At 51.1% G+C, this 22,270-nt stretch overlaps 1 protein-coding gene across 2 annotated transcripts in view; it reads right to left on the reverse strand.

Moving 5' to 3' along the window:
• LOC126541297 (uncharacterized) overlaps positions 1 to 22,270 on the reverse strand; it is a 149,272-nt gene that overhangs the window by 39,982 nt on the left and 87,020 nt on the right. For both annotated transcript variants that reach the window (XM_050188018.2, XM_050188020.2), the window contains exon 2: positions 20,168 to 20,711. In XM_050188018.2, the coding sequence (XP_050043975.1) occupies positions 20,168 to 20,711 (544 nt within the window). The remainder of the gene's footprint in view (positions 1 to 20,167; positions 20,712 to 22,270) is intronic.

A 22,270-nucleotide genomic window follows, 5' to 3' on the forward strand; every position in this document is an offset into this window, starting at 1 on the left:
GATAAGCACCGGCGTGTCGTTTCGTTAATTAATCGGTCTCTATGTACAAAATTAGGTCGCGGCTATAGTCGAGCGTCCTGGTTAGCGTGAGGCTTTGAGAGCGAGCCACGAACGAAAGCCACTTTATGAGCCATTCATGTCCACCTATTCTTTCCATTCTCGTCGCAGTATACGCGCCCGATATGAAACAATGGGGAATTTTCCTGAACAACGTACGAGAACATATAGAACGCTTGCCAGCCGTTCCCCCGCCGCCGTGTCTCTCGTGCACGCCGGCAAAGCTTGTGCGACTTTGTGGGCCCCACTTTCCTGCGGCGTGAAGTACTTATTAGAACAAAACGTGCCCTGCAGCCAGAGTTAATGAAAGCCGTAACGAATTCGCCCCGTGCAGCAACGCAGCTGGAGTGAGATCTTAAAACAGCGAAGGTTCCTTAATTGCACCCTGTATATTCAGGCCTTCCTTTATTTATTTTTCATATCTATTTTTCTAAAGGGAAACTATATATAAAGCACGAAGCCGGCAGCACTTCGCACCTCGGGGCTCGCGCTGGTTTCCTTATAATACCTCCGGGCGCAGTCGCGCTCTTCTTTCACCGGGAGACAAAGGGAGCGAGAAATTTAAGCGACACGCCTTAGTTATGAAGTAGATATAAGACGTGTTTCTTGTGTAATTTGAGCAGGTCATTAACGCCGAGAAAATTAATGACTTTTATAAGTCGCGATCTCTTCCTCGTGTATACCTACGCGCGCCGTCGCCGTTCTCAGAAAGCGCCCGAGTTTAGCAGGCTCGTTTTAAGGTGGCTGCAACGCCCGCGCGATATTCGTTGTTTTTTTTTTCTTTCTGTTCTAAATACGTTATCCTCATTCGTGTCAAGAATAATAACTGTACAAAATCGTTCATCCTTCGCTCCCATTAGTTCGGAAAACTTGCGCGCGCGCTTGAAGTTGTATATGTCCACGAACACATATGGCTCTCGTCTCCGTTCTGAAAATACGAAGATAACCTCGCACGGCAATGAAACAACTGCGTTCCACGTACTATACGCTACTTTATAAACATCCGCGGCAAAATGTGCTCTTCGAGCCTGGAAAGCGTAAATGGCTATGGAAAGCAGGCTCCTGCCGCAGTCATCATCGGTAATGAACGACCGGTGCATCATTAATAACCGCACGGGGTCGTGTAACACCTGTATTTAGGGTTTACAAGTCCATAAACGAAGTGAACGGTGGGAGGGGGGCGGGGGGGGGGGGGGGGAGTAGCGGCGAATTTATCGCCATCACGCTGCGCGCGCATCCATGTATATAGAACGGGCGGGTCGCAACAACGTTCCCGCGGTCTATAAATGCGCGCGCAGGGGATGAACACGTAAGTGCACCAGTCACCGCGCATCCATGTGTGTGTTTTGTTTTGTTCTTTTTTTTTTTTAAAGGAAAGGAAAAACAAATCACTTCGCAAATCGTCCCTTCGTCGCTGCACAAGCGTCGACGAGTCAGAAAATTGCTCGCTCCGTCGCATGCGCCCGGAGCTATACAGCTGCCCTTTTATGCATACGCGTAAGAGGCATGGTCGCCTGCTTTGTATATAGAGGCCGCTGCTCTGTCCTTGAGGGTAAATATCATCTTAATAACGCTTCGGAGCTTTATGCCAAGAGAAGTGAGAACTGGAAGGTCCCTCTTAGGCTTCAGGAGGATAATCGAAGCAATTATACGAGCAGCTCGAAAGAACAACTTCGCGCTGCGCTCTTTTTCATTCCTACTCACCCATTCTACTCACATTTTACATTTATTTTTTTATTATTTAGCGTATGCGCATGGACAGCGCATTTCCGTGTACGTTAAACCAGAGAAGATGCTTTTTCGCAATGGTGCCGACCCGAGACGCGATTTCTCATTTCCATTGCGTTTGTCGCAGTCGGAAGCAATCACTCTTCTCATTTCGTCATTTTGATTTAGCTTGCGTGAAACATGCGGCGCTTGCTGTGACGCAAGAGATTACACTTGCCACGATATCCTTGCTGTAGTAGGGCTGTAGCGCTTGCTGTCGCGTGGCTTGACTATACCGCGTGACTATACCAGACCCGAGTGTGTTGGACTGTATGTACGTGTCGTACGTCCATTATTTCTTACGTGCTGTCTCCGTTTCCTTTGTTCGATAAGGAGCGTCAAGCAAAATTTTAAGCCACACACTGAGTAATTATTAACCAGAAAAAGCGTGTGGTTGGCTTTCTTACGGGGGGGGGGGGGGGGGGGGAGGGGCACAAGGAAATAGAAAGAAGAGAGAGGAAGGCGGTTGGGGGGTGGAAGGGCAATCTCACATTACCAGATGAACACTTCAGCCACACGCAATGATCAAATAGCTTTGCGAAGAAACTGAAACAAGTGCGTTACTCCAAATGGTGGCCATGAAAAACATACAGCAGACAGCTGGGGTGCGATCGGAGATCGTTGTTCGGCGCGTTCGTTCGGTTACCGGCACGCGCGATTGGCCTACTTCGCGCCGATGCCGCCAGCCGCGGGACGCGGCCATGTTTTTGGTGACGTCAAAATGACGACACGCTCCTGTCGATCATCTTGCAACCGAGCACGTCGTCTGCTAGGCGCCGAACGCGACGGGAGTTGGGAAGTTTGGAGCGATCATATGCTTGTACGAGACCGGCTTCGCGTGGCGCGTCTGGTGGATTGGATTGGATCCAAACGGCGGGTTCGGTCGCGGAATGGCACGTTCAGATCCAGTACATAGTTTATTTCGAGAAAATGGCGCTTGCGATGGGAACTTGGGTTGTTGCATTGGCGTTGCTTGAGGAGGAACGAGATCAGTGGAGGTGCGAAACGCGTTTGAAGAAATGGCAGAAGGCGAATTCTGGCGTCGCTTTCGTTTCTCGAAACAAATAGAGCGTTGGTTGTGCGGCGAACTCGACCCATCATCGGGTGCCAGCGAGCCACTAGAATATTGTTGCCCCTTGAAAAGTGCGCCACTGTTCCCATCGTTTCTTTTTTGTTTGTTTTTTCCTCGCTGTGCGCGACACCACCTAGGGACGACGCTGAGAAACTAATGGTTGTAAATTGTAGTAGTCACACGTATTACTATTTAAAAACGTGTTTAAGCTTGAGAAGAAAGAAATACATCTTGGAAGATGGAAATACATCTTGGAAATACATTCATTGGAAGACGAGAAACATTTATTTTTGTAGTATACTGTCTACAAGCAGACGAAAGACGGGGGAAGTAAACATCCGGCGAGTTCACGGCTTGCCGATCGGCTACTCTCTCCGCCCCATTCTCACAAATTTAGCATACTGCCACTTTGTGACATTGCAGCAACCGAACAGAACGCGTATCGAATAAAGATCTCCGATCGCGCCCCAGGTGTTCGTATTTCGAACACAGCAATTGATAACGCACCTTACAGCGATATTTCTAACGTCACGGGGTTATGCACCATGCATTGTGCAGGAATCGCGCGAGCAGTATCTACGATCGCTTTCCCGCAATTTTAGACGCGTTTCAATTTTGCTCGACCAGCGTTTGTATGTATGCACACCAAAGTGAAGCCAGCCACGGAGAACAACGCCGCCTTATCCGCCCGGTAACGACGATAGGAGAATTGCTTCTCCACCCGCGAAACCGCTCTTCGAGCACGCCTCGCCGTTTCGCCTTATTTTTTTTCTCCCTCATCTCGACACAGCATGCTCGCGCCGCCGTCTTCGTGGGAGACTCATCAGGCGCGCATTTAGCGCGCCCTTTGTGCTCCGCGAACGGCTCTGGGCGTTCCGGCCGCGGGAAATTGAGTTTGGCCCCAATGGGGGTCCTGTCCTCGCGCAACCGCATCAACGGGCAGGCGGCCCTTCAAAATCTCTTCGACCCGCAGCGCATGCGGATTACAACAAAGAGCTGACGAGCGCCCGTGATGAGCGCGCGTGCTTCCAGCGCACATCTGCCCCGTCCTGCAGACCGTTCTCTCGAGTACGCGCGCGCGCCCGCGCATCGTCGGTAGCCGCCCGTCACGACACGTCGATCTCTTGGACGAAGGGTCACGAAGTCCGCGGTTTCCATCCACGCGGCGACCACAACCCCGTTGAGCTGCCGGCGCACAACTGCCGGTGGGCGCTGCGCGATGCGACCGGTTCCGTAGAACCATAAGAATAATATAGAATAATGCGACCGGCGTATGGCAGAGAAAGAAAGAAAGTCGTCTTGGCAACAAACGGAGGCTGGGCCAACGCCGTGCGCATTGGGCATTTGAAGGAACGGCTGTTAAACACGTGTCCCAAATACTGCGACGAGTGGCCGCTGCGCGAGTGTGTATACGAACAAAAAAGAAGCGTCGAGTAAATGGGTTCCGGGCGGCATTTAAAATTACTGGTCGCTCCATAGGCTTTCGTCTTGACAAAAGCACAACGACTCCGCCTCATTTCATTAAAGCATGCAATGCGTTCTTAAATTTTTTATTTCTTTTCTATCTTTTTTTCTTCTCTTTCTTTCTTTCTTTCTTTCTTTCTTTCTTTCTTTTCAGTCCATTGAACGACATACCGCTTCTATGGAAGAGGCATAAAGAGAGGCTTGGTGCATTGCTGCTGATGGGTCCCACACGAAGAACGTTGTCAGCCCATATCGCAGAGTTTATATCTTATTCGTGCTTCTATCCATTTCAATTCGGTTGGTAAGTAAACTTCCTCACAGATTGTCGTTTGTAGTGGTACACTGAACAATATACCCGCATAGAAATCCTTTCTTTAAAGAGAATAACGAAGAGGGTGCACAATGTGACCGTCCCTTTCGCATTTACGCCCAGTGCCAGAACCAGAGCACGGACTGCTAGCTAAGTGAACTTGGAACAAAAGAAATGAGCAGGGACAAGTAACTTGGAACGAAGCGCGCGCTAGCCAGAACACGAATGCGGCAGCAAACACGCCGCACATGTCTATAGGCCGGACTTACATCGCTGTGGAACATTTTTAACAGCACATGCGCCACAGCAACGTCTCGCCGCGGGCGCATGCCTGCTTTCCTTTCAACCGTCCTGCTGTTGTGTCTTCCTGCTCCCAAGCGCGCCTCCGACATACGAGTCTCGCGCATGCAATTCAGCGCACTCCCATTTCGCTGCGCGCCACGACAGGAGACCTTGCCAAGCGTTCGCAATTATAATAATTAGAGAAGAGTTTGATCGATTGCAATCAGCGTGACTGATTTCGTGCCTGCCCGTGCCGTCCTAGATCAGTATGACTGAAAATGAATTCAGCCCAGCGCTCCTCCTCTCCACAAACACTGCGCGCCGCGCCGGGACCGCTCCATTTCATCAGCGAAGCCAAACGAAGCAAACGCGTGACGTCGGAGAGAGAGAAAAGAAAGGTGGAAAGAGAGGGGAGGGAGGAGGAGGCTAGTGGAGGCCACTTGAAAGATAATGGTCAAGCCTAGAGAGCGGAGAAATTGCGGACAGTTCACTTTGCGGCAGATGTGCGGAGGTAGCCCAATCGTGCCGGGCACAACAGCGCGCGCACCGCATCTGCACCTCGCGTATACATCGTGGCGTAATCCATAACAATCAAAGTATTTAGATATCCGTCCTTAAATATTCTTATAGTGCCGCGTGTGCCAGCATCAATGAACACGTCATTTTCTCGAGAGAACAAAAAAAGAACGCAGCGCGCAGCCGGGCTACATTACGCACCCCTGGCTTTATGTGTAGCCTTTATGGGCCGGTCATGCGAATCAGCGCCGTTCCGAGGCACTCCCCTTTCCCCATGCGGACATGAAAGATATGCACACAGAAAAAAAAAGACACCTTCAAAACGTAAGCAACCCTGACTGGTGAAATTGCTCAAGGTACGTATATCGGACCGCGGCGCGGATGTAATAGCCAGCGCAAATTCGAAGACAGATAGCCCTAATTTGCTAAGCTCAACGCTGTGTTTCGCCCAAGTTCACTAATTCATTGCAAAACAGCCTCACGACTGTGATTACAGACTCCCCTCGATTCCACGGTTATAAGCTCTAGGCGTATATGCACACACACACACAAGCGGCCTGATTGTTCACCTGAAGCAGGAAAGAAGGTATATATACGCATTCGTGATAAGCGCGGCTCGCGTCTATATATGCAGGAGGTTCTCCGATACGTTGAACTTTTGCCTCACGCTCTCATCGCGCTCGTGTGCCGACGAAGGGCCCTATCAAATCGAGAAAAGATGAAGGCAGGAAAGAAAGAACAAGAAGAAGTCAACATGGCGCGCGCGCGCGCGTAATCGGGCCCACAGCCTCCTTGGGTGCTACGTGTGTATATACACAGAGAGAGAAGAAGACGAAGCACTTCGTGGAGCTTGAGTATGGATACGCTATATTCGTGACTCCTCGCCACAAATTTACTCGCGCATCGTCTTCTAAAACAAACTGCACCGCCCTGTAATAACAGGTGCCCACCGCTAGGACGTGTCCCGAATGGGAAAGTTTTTTTATATATATATGTGTGTACAGGCAACCACATGGCACGCTCCTTTCGCGTCAAGTGGTTTAGCGTGCGCGCGCCACAGCCATGGACTCTGCAAAAGGCGGTCTGTTGTCGCATTATAGGCGCGCGATTTGTTGAGTGACGTGCAAGAGAGGAAAGTAAAAAAAAACTGCAGGTCACGACGCTCGTACACTACTTAGTTCCTTGCAAGACTAGCTCACTATGCGCCCTCGGCATACATATAGAAGCTGCAAGATCTCTCCGCTTATGTATACTAGGTGAAAAAAAAAAAAAAACGCTATTACCGGTGAAAATAGTCTTTCGGCGTCGTGACGGGCAACGAAACGTAGATGACTCGATCCTACACATACACCGGATATACCCTTCCTTAAGGCCGTGACCACGGCGGTGTCGCGTTGCGAGTAGAGCTGCGAATTCGTTCGTCGAGCCTCACTTCGTAACAAAGCAGCCTGCCTGCAGTGTCTCCATTTGCGAAAGCATTCCCGCAGCTTAGCAGTAAATAACGCTCTTGTTGCAGATATATGTCGCAAGGGGGGCGGGGGGTGGCACAAGCATCGAAGCACCCGTGTTATAGCGTTTTCCTACCTTTGTCCCCGCTTTGCGGTACACACCTACGTGACGAGAGTACATCACCAATTTACCCAACGTGCCATTTTTACTAAGTATAGCGCATATGAAGTTTAGGCAACGCTTCACCATATATCAATCGCTATCCTGCAAAAGCATGCAAGACAACAATTAGCAAATACGCCAACTATTTCAAAGGCATCATTTTTTATTATTTCATTATCAGTTTGACCATGCTGGCCTTTAACAACGTCAAGGCATAGTCAGTGTCTTAATCCCAGCTTAATCACATGCATGGTTCCGAGTTCACCATCGCTGCGCGCCACATCCCGGGCGACGTGTGTGCATTCTTGTACATGATCCAGATGGCAATGCTGTGAGGAGGATGAAACCACCACCGAAACACTCCCTACAGATAGCTAAGCAGCGAAGCTGAAACGTGCGTCCCCGGTGTTTATTACTGCGTTAATCCCGACAGGTTCATTAAACGACGGCTTAGTAGGCTACCGGATCCTCGGTACGCAGTTGCTGCTTGCGCTCGGCTGCACGAGCCTGTTCCTGTGCCCGGGCTTCAGCATCGGCACAGCGTAGACGAGCTCTTTCCTGCTTCTGGTTGCGGCGTTGCTAATCGAAAGCTACCTGCTCCTAAGGAGTACGTATGGCGCGTGGACTACCCATTTCGGAGCCGGAGAGAAACTGCTGCGCGCGCGCTCGGCTTCGACGGAGAGCAACGACGTTACTACTGGCGCAGCTAATCCAACACCACCTAGATAGCACAAGGCCTTTGCACTCCTACCCATGACATCATGGTACCTGGCCCGACTGCCAAAGAATCTAATGGGGATGCTCCTGAGTGGGCAGCAGTGATTTTGACGTCACCGCTTTTACCACGCCAGCCTTGTCAATGGAAATTTCGGGATAGGTAGCGTGGCGTCATGGATCGGAGTAAACAGTGCTTGTGTTATAGGTGGCGTTGGCTAATCGCGCGCCTCTCTTACTCTCTCTATTTCTCTTTTCGCGCATGCGCATGGGGTTGCGTCGGAGGAGTTTTTGGCGTACAGGTGACCGACAGACGGACGGACGAATCGGCTAGCCATAAGCAGCTTCGCTGTAAAAACCATAGACATGAGGAAATCACTGTTTGCAATAAATGCAGCTGTGCCTTTTTATGAGACCGGTGCGTCATTCAGGAGACCTTGACGAATCGTTTCTTTGTACACGACTGAAGAACCACGGTAACCAGGCACGGATGCTGCCTGCGGATCTCATTTCAGCGCATGTTCGAGAACATGCCTTAATCTTTGCTAAGTTACTTTGTTTTCATATGTGTTTCCTTTCTCACGCTTGCCACTTAATTGCCGTGTACCCCACTGAGGAAGATCACGAAGCCGTTATCATCGCCATCATCTTATATAAGTTTCGCGCTTTCTGCAAGTTTGCAAACTACATTTGTCGAAAATGAACAGGCATGATTCTATCTATGCGCGCGGTGTCAGGTTGGACGCAACAGCACGCGTGAGCACTTGCTCGAAAGCCATAAGAAAACAGCCCGCGCTTACTCCGCTTGCTCCGCAACAGAGATCGAGAGCACGTGTCCACACTCTGTAGCTCAAACAATGGAAACATGCAAGCGATACTCCGCCGCATGCGTTGGTATCACGTCAACGTTGCGTTCATTTTCCTTACAAGCTATTGCGAAGCACCACGAGGAGCCATCGCTCAGTTCAAATAACCGTGGTTCGCAGAGTGGGTGCGGCGCGAAACGAACCGCGAGAGTCCTTAGCATACCGTTATCAGCCTGGTTATACGATAAACACGCATCGGTATGTCGCACAGAGCACACGCCACATTACAAACGCCGCAGTATATCGCACGCAGTCACAGGCTATATAGTGCAATGCGTGTGTCCGGCACTCGCCTCCCGCGTTCACCTTGCATCTCCGCTTCAATCTTCTATAACCACGCGATACGTTTCGTCCTTATACATGTTTATTCTCGCTTTGTTAGTTCCTACTAAAAGTAGGAACAAACACGCAAGCGCGCTAAACACTCGCTACGTGCAACGCGCTCGCTTGCATGCTCTCGCACGCACGCAGGCACTGGAGGGCTTCGAGCGCTGCGCGCAGTGCTGATGGATCGAAAAACAAAGACGTCTCGATTCATATCTCTCCCACTCAGTGCAAGCTCGCTCATCCTTCCGTCGAGGCCGCTCCGTCTTCCGCGTAGCGCGATCGCGACTTCCATTTTCGTAATTGTGGCGTGTCTTACGCGATGGGCCGGCCTTTTAATAACCGCGCCCGCCGCGGGTGCCGCTTCGCGTTGCGTCTGCTCGCTTTGCCGTATACACGCACAGAGAGATGACGCCTGGGTTTTCCCTTTGATGAACTACGCACACATGCCGCAGCGCTCGAGAGCGAAGTGATCAACCAGGAAAAAAAAAAGGGGGGGGGGGGGGCGTGCAAATCTCCGGATTGACCAAGATACACGCGCACAGCCGAGCCACACCGTTATACTACATAGACGCGATGCGTGCGTGTGTGCAAAGTGTGAGTGCCAGCTGATGCAACACTGCGGAGTATGTGTATATATACCACGCACGCGCGCGTCTCACGCTGGATGCATGGGCGCATACGCTGCGGCGCCCCTTCGGACCCTGAACTGCATGGGCAGGCTAATCAGTCGAGTCGCTATAGGTCTCCGCGCCGCAGCCGCTGTCGGCGCTCTAATTTCCCTGATGGCGAGCAAGCGAAGGGACCATTCTCAATGGCGCCGTAATCACGGGGTCTGTGCGCGCCGTATGTCGTGCGCGCTGGGCGCGCATGCATGAACAACTAAGCGCACGGCACCTGCAGAGGCAACCCCGCGCTGCGTGCCCGCCTGGAGCCGGATTGATGGATCGATGATGAGCGTGTAATTCGTTTGCGGTCGGGAACAGACGCTGCCCCACAAAGTTCGCAGCTTCCATCGCAGACGGCGCTGGTGCATTATGGATGACGATCGTACAGGGCCGACGTCTCGCTCGGAGCCGGTGTGTATATGACTCTGCGTGCCTGCATGCTTATCTGCCTCCCTATAGCCCTTACCCACCGCGAAAGCGCGCCACAGTTATAAACGCCATTTGAAAACTGAAATTAAGCAAAGTGTATGTACGTGCATGCGAAACGAGAGGAGAAGGAAACAATAGAGATGGATTGCGAGCGTGACGTTTGTAGTCCACAAGCATTAAGTTTTTACCTTGTTGCAAAGAGGAAAATTTCCGTGACGCGTACGCAAGTGTCGGCGGCTCGCCTGCGCCATGTATTCCTTCCTCCCCTGCACCTAGCTGCCTTGGCCAAGCCAGTTAGCTTTTGTTTCTATTCTTTTCTGCTCTCTTTTGCTATTCCCATAAGCCAGCGGTCGACAGGTCTGCGGCCCCGTGCAGCTGCCCGACAGGAAAAAAAAAGCAATTATCAATCTCAATCATTTGGCCCCGCTTGCATCCTGGTCTTTAACGCCGCATGCCCACCTCGCGAGCACGAGCGTGGCGGGACTGCAGCAAAAGTGCGCTGATTTACGACCTTATGAGCTTATCGACCGGTGTACTATGCAAACTTAATTAATTATTAGGCAATCGCTTGTTGGCTACTTCAACCGATTTTCGTGGTCGTTGGCTGGTAATGGTGTTTCCAGACTATAAAACCACCTGATTGGTCGAGACATGTACTGAGGGTGACGAGTTCTTCCATTTGAATTGGAAGTACTGAGTGCTTATTTATTTTGTTCTATGTATCTGCTGCTTTAAGGATGAGTGAAGTGAAGTTTCGTGAACCACTCCTGCAAATCAAGCCATCTTTGAGCTCATTAGAGGCGTTTCTTTCTCTATTTCTCTTTTCATTTACTAAGGGAAGAGGCTGTTGCACAGCTTCCTGTAGCTGGTTCGTCGAGGAAAGACAGCAACTGGCACTAGGCGTGCGCACATATGTGCGACGACAATAACAAAAAGGAGACCGTTCGGATAGTTTACACCACAACGCTTTGGAAAACAGGCCACTTCTTTAACATCTCATTCAATGCCCACGTCTCCAGGACAGAAAGACAAATTATGAAGAGTGAGTAAGGACGCTGTCTTTAAGAATTAAATTAAAATATTAGAATTTATACGTACCAATGCACTAATAATCTGGCTATATGAGAGATTCGTAATTGGAAGTCTCGGATTGCTTTTGCGGGGGTGGCAGGGAACCAAGAGGCGGACAATGTACCTCGAGAGTACACTAATTACCGAGCGCCCAACGTCGACAGCCTAGAAGAACCCGCGCCTGCACTCCGAGAGTACTCGGCCATTTTAGACAGTTACAGAGGCAGCAAGCAGGAAGCGGTACCGCCCGCCGAACAAGTCCCTTAGCAGGGAAGAAGCTGTCGCATGCAGACAACTACAAACAGGGTCGTACCCCAACCTTAACGTGCTAAGTAAAATGCACCCCTCACTATACAAGGACAAATGCCCATGGTGCAATGAGAAATCCACATTATAAACACACAACATTGGCATGTCAACAAACTGGCGTATAGTCCAAATCATATCACACCCAAGTGCGGAGCAATGGGAAGAACTGCTGTGCAGCGACCGCTGCGAAGACCGGCTAGGTCTGGTGCGGCGTGCACGACTGACAGCAGAAGCCAGCAGAGCCCTGGATTGAGGGCAGCCGACCATTGCGAGAGAGGACGGACGAAGCAGCGGGTGAAGACCTCCGGGGCAGACACAAGGAGGAAGGCTGCCCTGAAGAATCCGCCCCAGGCGCAGAAGAACACAATTGCTAGAGCTCAATACCGTTTTCACTCTCTCGCTGATCACTTGAGGTTCTTTGATGTGCACCAAAAGCACGGTATAACTGTAGGCAGGACTGATTTTATTCTCTTTACGTTCCGCCACCATCAGACTGCAGCTACCCGAAACCCAAAGCAGGAATCAATACCTAGCGGTGGCAGCAGTGAATCGAACTGTCGACAACGGGCTGAGCAGCAGAAAACACAATTTTCGGAAGCAGCCATATCGCTTCTGACAGTGAACGTTCTGTATAGGAACCGCTGTGTTTCCGCGAAAGAAACTTGCCCCGACTCACTTTACTGGAAACAGCTGCAACCCGCAAACGAGGCTCGTGAACTCCGCTTGAAGTAAACCTTCAGCGGCGTAACGAGCAAGACCATCGTATTAAGCGGGAACGCGTATGTGAAGTCTTAGCCGGCGGGCTTATTATGTATCTCAAGAAATCCGACGACCGCGACCTCTGGTCCAGTGTGCCCGCGCTGCGCATGACGTCCAGATTCAAGGAGCGACAACGCGCAGCGGTAAAGAGGCTCACGTAGCAAAGAGAATGAAGACCGCATCCATCCTGAAGCGAGAGGCGCGGTGTACGTTTATCGCACACTATTATTTTTAAAAAATGATATACCTGGGCTGGCCGGGTAACAAGCGCGCTCGAGTCGTCCCCGGACAATGAAGCGGCTAATGGGCGCGAGCATATACCATATAACGCGGCTTCCTTAACGCGGCTTCTTACCACATAAAACTGCTGAGCATTTCCTAAAGCGCACCGTATCAATCACAGTCACGCTTAGCGCGCCGCGGCAATTGAAGCGTGCATGAACTATGGCGCGATTTTTCAAGGCTCGTCGTCGACCTCCTCCTCCTCCTCAGGTCGTCCTTTGCGCGTGCGTGCGTGCCTGTCGCACCGTTCACGTGCGTCTGTGCGTGCGTGACATGCCTCCCAGCCCGCGGCGTCGAGGAAGAGATCGCCGACGGCCGTGGCGGCCACCGGCATTGTGCTGCTATGGAGCGACCGGCTCGGAGACGGACGATTTGCGAAGTGCTGCGACGGCTTACATGCAGCGCGCTCCGCCGTAACGGCGCTTCGTCCGCGGTCGTTACGGGGAGACAATCGCGAGGCGGCCCTCCCTCCTCCTCTGTACTCCCTCCCTCTCTGTCTTTCGACGCGTCCGCACGTGCGTACTTTGTTCAGGAGAGTGTTTAATGGCCACGCACGCGTGCACGTTGCACGTGGAGACCCTTTTCAGCGTGACCGCGCCGCTCATTGCCGCCGCTCTGGTCGTCGGAGCACGATGGATCTTAATTCTGCACTGTGAATAATAACTGCAATTAAGCGCGAGCGCGAACCTGAGATCTCCCTCTCTCTCTTCCCCCTTTTTTTTAGGCCGGCGCATTTCGTGCTGCTTCTGCTAAAATAATTGAGCACAGGCGAAAAAAGAAAGCCAGAATTAAAAGGCATCGCAAATACGAAAAAACGAGAAGGAAAACTGAAAGCTCGCGCTTTGAACGCATTGTGTGACGCTGGCTACCCGTGTGCGTTATGGTATAGCACTACAGATACACCTCAGAGCCCGAGCTCTTTGCGACGCGGTGTACGGGAGGCGCTCATCGAGAAGAAATTTATTCCCTGACCTGAGTTTAAACAGCGCGGCCGGCTTGTTTTTCATACACGAGCGCAATATGCTCCGTTTGGAAGCAATTTCACCCAATTACGTTTTCCTGCTCTAATAGGCGCGCGGTGTGCGCGATAAACAATAAGACGAGGGAGACGGTACTTTGTCTTATAAGAGGCCACAGAGCCGTGAAGTGTACACAAAGGGGCCTGTATGCACTCAGCGTCGTTTCGTTAGACAGCGTGTAGGGGTAATCGACGCGGCGCCTTAACACATCGTCTTCGCGTTCTCGCTCCGCTACAGGATGTCGACCAGTGGCAAGGGGCCACCGCGCTTCGGCGTACGCTACCGGAACTCGCGACCTGCTCCTTCCGCACGTGCACGAGCTGAGCAGACCACGCCGTCGACCGACCGTGCTCGACGATGCGGCGTCGCACGGTGGATCTGGCCACGCAAACTGCCGTAATTTGGCCCGCCTGAGTGCCGGTAGCCCTCAGAATAAACCATCTCGCTCTACAATTAGTCATCCAAACCAATGTCCCTTAAAAAGGCGAGGGGGCGATGTGGGACAGAGCCCCGCTTTATATGAAAGCTCCAAACTATCCGCGCATCCTGGGTCGCATCACGAAGGTTTTCGGTCTCTTGGTCAATGGCCGTCTGTGTTCGCTATAGGGACGCGTGCCCGCATCACGTGTGACGTTTGCATGAAGTTAGGCACCTCCAAAGTTCGTTACACGAACTGCTTTTCCTAGGACCTGATTAAAGACGACCCCCGCGTTTGATGTGCACAGAAAATATAGCTACCACAACCAAAACGGCCGGACCATTCTTTTTAATAAAGTTTGTTTTCTTCTTTCCGCGCAGCTCTCTACAACTTGGACACCCATCCGCTCATCCCTCTTTCCCTTCCTCAGCCCCCCCCCCCATTCTCCCTCCTTGTATTAATCATGTGTAGACACTAGCGCCAGATTTCGCTCCGGTAAATTTTGCACGAAACACTGTATACACGACCGCCGCGCGGTTTATAGCACGTATGTCGGGCGTAAACGTGCATGGCACCTGAAGCTATAGCCGCTGTTTGTCAGCGAGTCTGTTTGTCAGCGAGTCTGAAACGCAATGTGATGCTATATGACGCGAGCCACCGGCTTTCACTATGCCAGCCTCTCGTCGCATAAGCAAACGCACGCTCGCATTCGCGTGATGCGTGAACCGAGCGCTAAAAAAAAAGAAGAAACAGAAGCAGAACAAAAAAAAAAAAAAACTGCCTCGCTGTGCGAATGCGCGAAGAATACACGGTTAACTCACGCTTACAAAGGCGGAACTGAAGCAACTCGGTTCTCCTTAGCGCACGAAAATCAACTCCGCACCAGTATCGCTCGAGGCGTCATTTGGCATACGCGAGCCAGGGTTCGTTAAGCTTTGGTTAGAACGTAATCAACAGACCTTAACTTTGTACTGCCGCTTAAGCCGGCCACGCAATTATTTTCTCTTTTGACCGACTTGTTGCTTATTATCCGTCTCTAATTATATACGTATGAAGTGGCCTGGAAGGCATCGTGCCCGTCTGCTGAGCAAGGTTAAAGTTCAAGGGGACGCGTGTTACCCTTTAACTGAATGTTCTGTTAACGTGAACGAAACCATCTCTTTATCTATTTCCTATTTAGCATTAAATGTTTATTTATCGAAGAATATGAGCAGCTATAGCTCAAATATACAGTAACCACACTTTTCAAACGTGTATGTTAACGACATCCAGGTCCGTATTCACAAAACACCTCGCATTCCTATAGAGCGGGTCGTAAGAACGCTTGGATACGCTTGAACACGTTGTTCTTGTCTGCGGAATGGGCAATGCGCATGCGTAAGAGACACGGGCGAGGAACAGCGACACCAGAAAGCTGACTTGGACAATATTTTTTGCCCCTATCGGTCATTTAAACGCTACGACCACAACCACAAAGGAACGCATATACATATTAGACAGTGACAGTCTTCGTATTTGCTAAGCTCCTTTGACATCTCCCCGTGTAGAGGTTCGTTTCGTACTCACGGCTGTTGTGCACGTTGTTGCCGTATACAAAACTGCCTTGGAATCGCTATTGCGCTTTCTGCGATCTACAGCTATCGTATTTCTGCGAATACAGCTATCGTATTGGAATGGCGGATTCGCTATTGCGAATGGCGGAATGGCGCTATTACGCTTTCTGCGATCTACAGATATCGTATTTCTGCGAATACAGCTATCGTATTGGAATGGCGGATTCACCAATGTGCGCTAAGTGCAAGTGTGAAGAGACCATCAGTCACCTTCTGTGCCACTGTTCTCGCTTCGATAATCAACGCGAGACTCTCCAGTGTGCCTTAAATAGACTGGATGACAGGCCATTTACGGAAGCGAAGATCTTGGGAGCCTGGCCTCACAGTTCATTGGCCCAGAAAGCAGTTCGAGCGCTTTTTCGCTACCTGAGGGCAACATACTTGAGTGCCCGACTATAGACATCCTACACCTAAGTTATCTCTCTCCCTCTTTCACTCCCCATTCCCCTCCCCACATGTAGGGTAGCAAACTGGACTCAGTCTGGTTAACCTCCCTGCCTTTCCGTCTTCCCTTCTCTCTCTCTCTCTCTCTCTGCGATCTACCGGCCTTCGCGAACGTCTTTAACTGGAACGCCTTTTGTGTGTGTCTCCATGTGTGCGTGTTTTCTTTTTTTTGCGTTTTCTCCTCTGTCCTCTTTCTACCCCCTATCTCCTATACCCAGTGTAGGGTAGCAAACTGGAGACTGATATCTGGTTAACCTCCCTGCCTTTCCTCTTTATCTCTCTCTCTCGTGATATCGAAATCTGGCGTTCCCCTGAAGTGCCCCATCCATATTTCGGAGCTCTCAGTCGGTATGCCGCTGAATCGAAAGACCCTTTAGAAAAGTGCCTGGCTGGCTTTCCCGCGATGCACAACTGGCACCCAATATGGCGACTAGCGCATTGATAAATACCGATAACTGAGCAGCTAGCTGGTGCGTTGATACTGATTTACGCGCGATCAAAAGGAACGCACAAAAGAAGCAAGCACAGCGCACAAACCGAGGAATAATCAGCCTTTTAGAATTGCTTCCTCCGCGATGCTTTAAACAACGCGTAGGGAGAAAGTCTGCGTTTGGACTTTTCTAAAGGGTACAGCGTTGACGCTTACGGCGACTTTGTACGAAAAGTACAGCAACCGCGTGCACATCTATACCGATGGAACGACTACGTCGTGCAGTTCTGGTGGTGCGGTGGTTATACCAAAGCGAGGAATGACACTGCGGTTCAAGACATCGCATGTCACGACCTCAACGGCGGCAGAACTAACAGCCCTACGTCGAGCAATGGAATTCATTGATTCTGAAAGACCTAGAAAATGGGCTGTGTTCTGGGATTCAAAACCGGCATTACAGTGCACGCAGTCAGTTCTCCGACACGGATGTCATGATAAATTGACATACGAAATCGTGAAACTTTACCATCACGTCCAACAAAACGGTCACGAGGTTGGTTTTCAATTGGTACCTGGCCATTGTGGAATCAGTGGCAATGATTCCGCCGATAATGCTGCTCGCACAGCACATCAAGAGCACAGCGTTCCAATTCCGCTTTCGAGGACAGACACCGCAAGGCAGCTTCGACACCTGGCACGCAGTCTCTCACTGACCGAGCGGAACTCGCCAAACTTACGACTTACGCGACTGCATCGACTAAACCCCTCCCTGCAACTCCGACCTCCACTCGGACTTCCTCGACGTGAAGCTACGCTTCTCTGTTGCTTTTGGTTAGGAGTTGCCTTCACAAAGGCATCTCTACATTAACTGGAGTGACTGACCGTGCAGCATGCGAGGTCTGCGGCACCGAAGAAAACATCGACCACCTGCTGTGCCACTGTCCACGATATGCCCCAGAAAGACAATAACTTGCCAAAGCTTTCCAAAAGCTGGACAATCGGCCGCATTCTGTGCAGGTGCTGCTGGAACACCGCCCCCATCACCCATCGGCCCATAAAACGGTGAAGGCGCTTTTGTGCTTCTTAAGGACGACGGGGATTGTGTGACCATCTGTGACTATTAATGCAATTTCTGTAAGACCACACGCGTCAGCGAACTCGCCACAATTTCCTTCTTTCCCTCCCTCCTGTCTCTCCCTGTGATCTTTGTTTTCCCCTTTCCCATTCCCACGGTGTAGGGTAGCCAACCAGACGTTATTCTGGTTAACCTCCCTGCCTTCTGCTTTTCTATTTCCCTCCTCCTTGTACCACGTTTACCACGTGTGCACGATTCTGACGGCGTAGCCGGAAGCGGACTGCCGGTGATCTATTTTATGTGTCATCCATCTGACCCCGCTTACCTATGTGACACGTGTTCTGACACGCAAATAGGTAGCGTTGATCATGGTGTGTGTCCTACGAGGGAGCCTAACGTGCATTGTTCTGTGCGCCTCTGGGGAGAGGGACGCCCACGCAGCAGCAAGGAAAGAGCGATTGCTTGTCTCCGCAAGCTCTTCGACGCCCACTGTTCCAGAAAAAGCTTCCGTATAGCGTGCATGCCTCTTTATTATATAGTAGCATGGCATCATTGCGGCAATCACGAGCAATAATAACATGACACGGCTATAAGTCAAGAGAGAGAGACAGAGAGAGAGAGATAGAGAGGGGAGGGAGGCGAATTTGGTCAGTAAGCGCACAGAGGTCGCCCTGAAGTAATAGAGAGTGTTAGGGGTTAGGGGACGCAAGTCGCACCGAAGCGTTGTGGGACACAACTCAGTTGTGGGTCCTTCGCGCTCTTTTGTGCTTGCTTTGGGTTCTTCTGTACGCCCGGTAGTTTGCGTCCCCCAGCGCTTCGGTGTGTCTGGCCCACCCTAACCTAAAGCTCTCTAATATTCCTCTGTCATGCTTCTCTGCTCAGAGGGAAGGGAAGAAACAGAGAGGTATGAGGAGTGGTGATGCGGATAGATAGCATGTGATGCGACTATGCATATATAGTCATATCGTAACAAGCGAGCAAACAACGACACCAAGATCAGCATAGGGGAAATCATCCAGAAAGTGGACGGCAAGACGGCGCCGCGGTAGCTCAATTGGTATAAAAGAGCATCGTATGCGTTATGCGAAGACGTGGGTTCGTACTCCACCTGCGGCCAGTTAATTTTTCATCCACTGTCATTTGCATTTATTTATAATTTATTTAATTCAATTAGGTACTGCAGGTAATTGCCCCTATGCTGTCCTTGGTGTCATTATTTGTTGGTTTATGGCGATATGACTAATAAAATCGGGCCTATCGGTTACCTTAATTCCTTCTCGTTCTCTCTCTCTCTCTCTCTCTCACACACACACACACAAGATAGATAGATAGATAGATAGATAGATAGATAGATAGATAGATAGATAGATAGATAGATAGATAGATAGATAGATAGATAGATAGATAGATAGATAGATAGATAGATAGATAGATAGATAGATAGATAGATAGATAGATAGATAGATAGATAGATAGATAGATAGATAGATAATTTAAAGCTTTACAGAATTTTTAAAGATCGCTCTTTGCAGATAACAGAATTCTTGTCCTTGAGCTGAATTTTTCGAAGAGGCGGGCATTACGAGCGCGAGAAATCGAAACATATATAACTAAGTAACACAACCTCACTAATTAACTTCTTAATTAATTACTTTACGGCACACATTGCAATTTACGAATTGCAACCGGTGAGCACGCAGGACGTATCCACTTGAAATGAATTTACGGGATGACACGAGTTTCGAGATATCATTTCCCAAAGTGTAGGACGAAGTACATGGGCGTTCCAAATACTTCTGTGCCTCAATGCATAAAAGTGAGTTTTAATAAAGATGTAAGTTGGACAAGAGTGCATTTTTTATGACGACTTTGATGGCGCATATCTGAAGACTGGCTTCATTCTGGATGTTCATTTCATGAAAATGACTGTGAAACAGAATGGATCGGGCCTTCTCACATCCTCGAGTCTAAGCCCGCGTTAAATAAAAATTGTAAGAGAGCCTTTCATGGCTCCTTTCGCTGAGGTTATAAACGGAAGGCGGATGAGGGCTTATAAAGTCGCAGCACCTCGCGTTCAGATTCCGAGTTGAACATACAGCGTTCATTTGATCTGCCGTTTCACTGAAGCGCGCCCGCGTGTCACAGCTGGTGGCTGAATGGTGTCACGGCACCTAAGCCACTACTGAAAATAGAGTTTCTGATCGAGCCCGGTCGACCTGAGCGCACCGAGATGACCGTCGGCAGCAGCGCATCTGAACGCCGTAAATAATAGGCGCGTAAGAAAGGTGTCAAAGGTAAACGGCATGGTAACCTTGGCACGGGTGCAAACGCAAATCGTTGTCACCACAGACAATGTACTTTCAGTAACAGCTGCTTAGATAAAAACGACAGAATTAGAGCACTGCAAGTTATGAAAACATGCGTAGAACGGGCAGAAGCGGGAAAAAAGCTAACAAAAGTTATAAGAAAGCAAATTAGAAATGAACCGCATTCCACAATCACTAAGCGCGCGCGTTCAGGCTGTCTCTTGCCATTCTCATTGTAGTGCACGGTGTGTGACGGCGATACTCGCAGTTTCGCTAAACGTTCTATTCACTAAAGCTTAGTAGTTCTCTAAAGTTTTCTAAACATTCAAAGAAAGAAAGTAGCACTCGAGGGAGTCTTTACCTGGTAAAAACATCCGGGTAGTGGGTCCTGGCGAAGGCCTTCTCCAGTTCCTCGAGCTGGTAGCTGGTGAAGGTGGTTCGGTAGCGTCGTTGCTTTCGCTTCGGGAAGTCGTCGCTCATCTCTTGCGGGCTGTCGGCTCGCATCACCATCGGAGTCCTTCCGGACGAACCGTGGTGCTGGTGCTGCTGTGACTGGTGCGGAGGCCGCTGGTGATGCTGCTGTTGCTGCTGAGACTGGTGGTGCTGGCTCAACGGTGGACTGTGCTGGTGCGCGGAATGCCTCGGCGCCGTAGCGCGATCGCCCGAGGAGACTTCGTCGGTGCCGCCGAGTCGAGATCCGGGCACGGAGGAGGCGATGCGGTGGCAGAGCAGGTCAGCCCTGGGAGATGCGTGCACGGCAGCGGACGGCAGCTCGGGCCCTTCGTTGGCGCACGGCGGGTCGCCCCGATCAGACAATCCCATAGCTTCGCGCGGAGACGGGCTCGGTCGCGTCGGACTCGCGTGACACCGGTAGTCGAGAGGGCTGGAAGACTGCGTCGGGGAACCTGCGTACAGTAACAAGAGCGATAGCAGAGAGCGGTCAGTCCAGTGAGCCATACATTGTCCGCATGCCATAACGCAAAGTGTCCAACAGCGACATGTTCATTGATAGACTAACGATACTGTCTGTCGCCATGGACAGTGTCATGCCCCAATAGCCTAGTGCAGAGCTCATTGCTCTGGCACCGGAGGTTGACGCTCCGAAGAATGATTTAGCCTCGTCAAGTACAGCATATTTCTACAGGAGGAATAAAACCGCAGACACTGAAGTGTACTCAGAGAAATCGCATAGCACAGCTAAAGATGCAGACGCATCGCGAGAGGCACCGCTTCTGCTGCCACTGTCGCGACTGGTCGCGAAAGAAATGCCGCTTAAGTGGGGTCTCTTTTGGATCATCACTTCTCTTCTATCAGATTACAGCAAATCATCGCATTCCGGTGACTGTGCAAACCACGCCATCAGGAGAGAACAGCTATGGAGCCAAGATGCATGCATCATTTCTGGCATGCGTGATAGCGTACATGTCTAATGAACAGGGGAGCGGTCTTCGACACACTGCGAACATTTTCGCACCGCAGCTAAAAAAAAAAGCGGATCATACGGCTCACCTCGAAAATTTGCCGAGGCAGCAGACGCAGCAGTCTTCGTTCGAAAGACCGACAACAGTGCCGCGCGCATCCGACCGTTCGACGCGCGCGGACAGAGCTACGCCATGGAGCCAGCTAGGAGTGTACTCCACGGCGCACGCGCAGAGGTGCAGGTGAGTTGAGTCGAAGTACCGGTGCATGCCGCTCAACCGAGCGAAAGGAAGTTGCCCCGTCTCCATACGAGCCGGTGGCGTGAGGCCCCAAATTTGCACCCTAGCCAAACAGCGAGGGCTAAAGTTCCCCTTAAAAGCTGCAATTTCGTAATTATTACTCGATACCCGGTCCTGCCTCCACTCGCTGGGACCTCGTTTAGGCGAAGAGAAAAGAAGGAGAAGAAGGCGTGGGGAGCACCGGGAATTGGCGGGCGGCAGGAGAGTAGCCCGGGAGAGGAAGCGCGCCGCTAGTGAGAGCGCGCGAATAAGGGCACGAAGGACCGCCGGTAGGGCAAGAGTGCGCGCGTGCGTAACAGACAGACACAAACGGACAGACACGCGAGAAGGCGCTTCAATCAATTCTGCCGCGTGACGTGGGGCCCGGCGGCATGCCGGATTCGCCGCACAAACAGAATCCCACCTCCTCCCTCCGGTGAGTCCGACCACTTCGGCTGGTCGGGCGCCGCGACTGTGCCTGCGCGTTCTATGCCCCCCCCCCCCCCCCCCTCCTTCACCCCCCCCCCCCTACCCTGCCCCCCTCCAACGCCCACCGCCTCTCCTTGCTTGGTGTGCACATTTGGGGGAAATTACCGGTCGCTGGCAATTTGCCTCCCAGCACCCGCATGAATCCCGGCCGCGTAATGACGGCTCTCGCGTAGCATCCAATGTCAATTAATCTGCCAAGCGAGCGAACGACACCTATCTCGGAAGTTGCAACAGCAGCACCGAGCCCCCCTGGCATACATATGTGTGCACATCGTGCT

This window comes from Dermacentor andersoni, chromosome 2, assembly GCF_023375885.2.
Source record: "Dermacentor andersoni chromosome 2, qqDerAnde1_hic_scaffold, whole genome shotgun sequence".
NCBI lineage: Eukaryota > Metazoa > Arthropoda > Arachnida > Ixodida > Ixodidae > Dermacentor > Dermacentor andersoni.